Source organism: Nesoenas mayeri, assembly GCF_963082525.1.
Source record: "Nesoenas mayeri genome assembly, chromosome: 24".
Lineage (NCBI taxonomy): Eukaryota > Metazoa > Chordata > Aves > Columbiformes > Columbidae > Nesoenas > Nesoenas mayeri.
The window spans coordinates 2,512,344-2,516,845 of NC_137546.1; the positions used below are offsets into that span (position 1 = coordinate 2,512,344).

The window sequence follows — 4,502 nt, forward strand, 5'->3', positions numbered from 1 at the left end:
GCGCGCCCGGCGCGCGGGCCCGGGAGCGCCCTGGCACGTGCTCCGGCGCGGGGGGGTACGCGCCCCGGTAGGCGGAGGCACGAGCGCCGCCGCTCGCCCGCCCGCCTGATTGACAGCGGAGGCGGCCGCCAGCCAATAGGCGGCGAGCGTCGCCGCCAGACCTCCGCCCATTGGCCGCCCACGGGCCGTGGCCTCGCGTGCCGCGCCAGCCGCCGGGACGGGGCCGCTGCCGCCGCGTCCTCCTCCGCCCGCCCGCCCGCCGCACCGCGAGGGGCGCGCCCGCAGCTCCCCGGGGCTCGCCGCCCCCGCCGCCAGCGGGGTGTCACAAACAGTGCGCGGGAGAGGGGAAGGAAAAGAGGGAGGGACGACTCGGGCAGGGCGCGGCGCCGCCGCCGGCCCAGGGGAAGCAGCGTGGGGCAGCCCCCGGGAGGCCGGCGGTGCCCGGGGCAGCCCCGCCCGCTCCTCCTCCTCCCCCTCCCGCAACACCATCCGCCGCCCCCACGTGGCCGCGCGCTCGGCGGGCGCCGGGCGGGCCGGCGCGCGCGTGACGGACAGGCGGCGGGGCGGCGGGCCAATGGGAGCGCGGGCGGCGCGGCGGTCGGGCCCGGACCGCGCGCTGATTGGCCGGCGGGAGTGTGGGAACGGCCGCGGCGGCGGTTTCACACGAATCCGGAGCCGCCGCCGCCGGGTATAAAGGGCCGGGGGGGCGCGTTCCGCCGGCACTGCCGCTCCTGCCGCCGCCGCACGCGTCCCGCGCCCGCCGCACACACGCGCCCGCCCGCCCGCCGCGCCATGCCCGCCGATACGGGCATGGAGAAACCCACCGCCTCGCCCATCGCGGGGGCGCCGGCCAGCGCCAGCCACACGCCGGACAAACCGCGGAGCGCCAGCGAGCACCGGAAGGTAAATGGCGGGTGCCGGTCGGGGAGCGGCGGCAGCGGCGGCGCTGGATGGCGGCGAGCCCGCGGCCGTGCTGAGGTCGGTGCTTGGGGACGGGGTGGGGGATCGGGCGGGGAGGGAGCGGAGCGGGCAGGGGCTCACCGGCCGTGCTCTCCCCGCAGTCCTCCAAGCCCATCATGGAGAAGCGGCGCCGGGCGCGGATCAATGAGAGCCTGGGGCAGCTGAAGACGCTCATCCTGGATGCGCTGAAGAAGGATGTAAGTGGGGCTGGGGGACACGATGAGGGTGCTGCGGGACACCGAGGGAGGTGAAGGGGACGGTCAGCCCTGACAGCACCGCTCTCCTCCCGCAGAGCTCCCGGCACTCCAAGCTGGAGAAGGCGGACATCCTGGAGATGACCGTCAAGCACCTGCGGAACCTGCAGCGGGCGCAGATGACGGGTAAGCACAACCTGCCCACCCCCGGGGGGGCTCCAAACTGAGGGTTGGGGACCGGGTGCTGGGGACCTGCCGCTCACCCGCTCTACCCTCCAGCCGCGCTTAGTGCCGACCCCACCGTCCTCGGCAAGTACCGGGCTGGATTCAACGAATGCATGAACGAAGTGACGCGGTTCCTATCAACCTGCGAAGGGGTGAACACCGACGTGCGGACCCGCCTGCTCAGCCACCTCTCGGCTTGCCTGGGCCAGATCGTGGCCATGAACTACCCACCGCCACCGCCGTCCGGCCAGCCCGCACATCTGGCGCAACAACCTCTGCATGTCCAGCTGCCCCCTGCCGCAGCTGGAGCCGTGCCCGTCCCTTGCAAACTGAACCCCGCCGAAGCCCTGTCCCCCAAGGTCTACGGGGGCTTCCAGCTTGTCCCTGCTACCGACGGCCAATTTGCTTTTCTCATCCCGAACCCAGCCTTCCCTCCTAGCTCCGGACCGGTTATTCCCCTCTATGCCAATGCCAACGCCAACGTCCCGGTGTCCGCGGGCAGCGGCTCGGGGAATGCGGCCGCCACCCCGTCAGCATCCCCGGTGCAGGGGTTGACATCATTTGGGGGCAGCATTGTTCCAGCGTCCCAGGCGGGGAGTCCCATCGCAGAGCGCAGCGAATCGGTCTGGAGGCCTTGGTGACTTGTCTAAAGCCATTTCACCCCCCTGCATCTCCCCCCAGCCAGAAAACTCTTCTGTTGGCTCCGTTGTATGGAGCCCTGTTATGTTTGGAGTTTTTTTTTAAAGCAGATTTAAACAGAAAGGGAAAAAGGACCTTGCTATGAACATGCTATTTATTATTTTCAGAGGTTGGGATCTTGACTTGTATTTTTACTCCTTTAAAATGCCTTTATTTGAGATACTTTTTTTAAAAAAAAATAAATAAGAAATAGTTTTGTAACAAATATTCAAAAGTATAATGCCAAAGTTGTTTGTATCCTGTTTGTCTGTGTGTGTGTGTGTGCCTGTGTTGAAGACTTCCAAGAAAAGAAATGCAGGTGTTTAAATAAATAAACTCTTTGAAATAGATTTAATTTTTTCCCCCTTTCATTTTGTTGGATGAGAGTGGGTAGGGACAAGCTCATCTTACCCAAAAGTAGCAGCAAACTTTATGACCTCAAATAGGGCTGTTGGAAGGGATTCCTGTGACAAAGAGCTGGGGGGAAGGTGATGGGATTGAGGGGGGTCTGGCAGCCTTAAATGTCTCCTGAGAGCTTTGCAAGTGTGATGTTCCCACCCAGAAGAAACAGAGTCCTAAAAATTGCTCCTGGGACCTGAGGAAATGCCTCCTGCCCGCTCACAGAGCTCCTGGAATACACAGCTCAGGTTTCCCTCCTTCCCACCTTGCGCAGGGATCGCTTGTGGGGGGGTTGGTGTGCGCAAAAGTTACTATCAGGCCTACAAAAGAGGCAAGAGAGTCTGTCCCCATTGTGAGGAGGGTAATTAGAAGGTATAAAGGGTCTCATCGAGTATGCAGCGGGCTCTTTGGGAAGTTGGGAACCCTATTGAAACGCCTGGGAACTCGGAGCTGAGGGTTAATGTGTGTCTTTTTTTTTCTCTCGACACTCTCATTGACAGGGCCAGATAGACTCTGATACTCAATGCTGTTGTAAATTCAATTGCCTGGCCTCACAATGCCCACCTCATAAAAGAGAATAACTCGGGGTTGTGGCTTTTTTTTTTCTCCTCTTCTTCCAGTAAGCAAGAGAATTGAGGAAAAGACAGTTTTGCCACCCATTCTGACTCACCCCCAGCACTTGAATCCTGGCCAAGTGGAAGCAATTGCAGCCTCACACACACAGAATTAACCACTTCCAATTGTCACCAATTAATAAGGCCGTGGTGTGGAGAAAGACCATTAGGAGTGAATGCACAGTACGGCCGGGAAAGCTTTGTGTGCTTCGCTCCAAATTTATGAGGTGGGGCTATCGTGTAATCTTGGCGAGCAGAGCCAACCGCTGACATGTGTGCACAGCAAAGCCACGGCCAGAGGCACAACCTCCATCCTGAGGGATCCCCGGAGCCAAAACCACGTTCTCCTGCTCCCCCCTCCCCAAAACCTGTTTTTTTCCTGGGCTGGGTTGGGTCACAGTGACACCGGCAGCATTTCACAGTTTGCAGAACGACCTGATGTTCGCAGGACGACCTGATGTTCGCAGAACATCCCACTGATACAATCAAGCCCCAGGATTTGTGTTTTTAGAATAGAAATGCAATTTCATCTTTTAAGGTCTAGTTCTCTTAGCAATCGGTGTCTGTGAGAACGTTGCCTGTGTGTTGGGTGGGGGTATGTAAAGCAGATTATTTGCTTCTGAAGGATTTCTTACACCTTTGTGAGATTTTGGCCAAGGTTAGAGCGGGAGCGCAGGCTGCTTGGAGCCTGGTACCGCTCCAGCCCAGCAATTCCTCTGCACCACAGCGTGGGCAATCGATCAACGCTGAGAGTCCCTCCGTGGCAGGACCAGAACTGGGTATCCATTTGAATCAGGAGCTTCCCAGGAGGTTTTGTTATGCAATCACAGACATAAAATCATGTTACAGCAATTCTCTTTCCATCCCCCACAGCCGGTTCCTACCCCTCCTCTCTGTGTCTGAAGAAGGCTCGGAGAGCAGATGAAAGCCTGCCTGTCGCCTGCCTGTAACCAAATCCATCCCCGAGGCAGCACCACGGCTCTGGACTTGTCCCTCACTGCCCAGTCCCCTCCACACCACCCTTAGATTCAGCAAATTCCTTTTCTTGACAAGGTACCCAGGCCAAAAATGAGGCTGCCAAGTGCTGTGTTGCTGAGTTCAGGCACAGAAAATAAATAAATAAATAACAAATCTGAGTGGGTTTGGAATGATTGCAGCAGCGCAAACATGACACACGCCACGGCGTTCCTCTGGGACGCTCATCTCCCAGCACCACACACGCAGTCAGTCACTTCTCTGCCTCTTCGGTGAGGCCCTGAGATGCCAGCACATCAGGCACCACCGTCATCTCAGCCTCCACGCAAACAAGCGGAACCCCAGCGCTCTGTTTTCACGTCCTGTGCTGCCACCTGCTCTGGTTTTGGCCTTGGGCAAGTCATAGACTTCTCCATGGCTTGGTCTGGTGGTACAGGAGCTGGACACAAGGTGCATG

General features: G+C 59.6%; 1 protein-coding gene across 2 annotated transcripts; it reads left to right on the top strand.

The window, feature by feature from the left end:
• Positions 1-792: 792 nt before the first annotated feature.
• HES4 (hes family bHLH transcription factor 4) lies at positions 793-2,238 on the top strand (the record flags this gene model as incomplete). 2 transcript variants are annotated; one of them, XM_080359003.1, is made up of 4 exons in its annotated part: positions 793-978; positions 1,062-1,157; positions 1,253-1,340; positions 1,434-2,238. In XM_080359003.1, the coding sequence occupies 4 exons, from the start codon at positions 793-795 to the stop codon at positions 2,018-2,020; spliced, it is 957 nt and encodes a 318-aa protein (XP_080215129.1). In that variant the 3' UTR covers positions 2,021-2,238. The 2 variants fall into 2 exon arrangements, with proteins under 2 accessions (XP_080215129.1, XP_080215130.1); XM_080359004.1 differs by having other exon boundaries at positions 793-903.
• Positions 2,239-4,502: the final 2,264 nt, after the last annotated feature.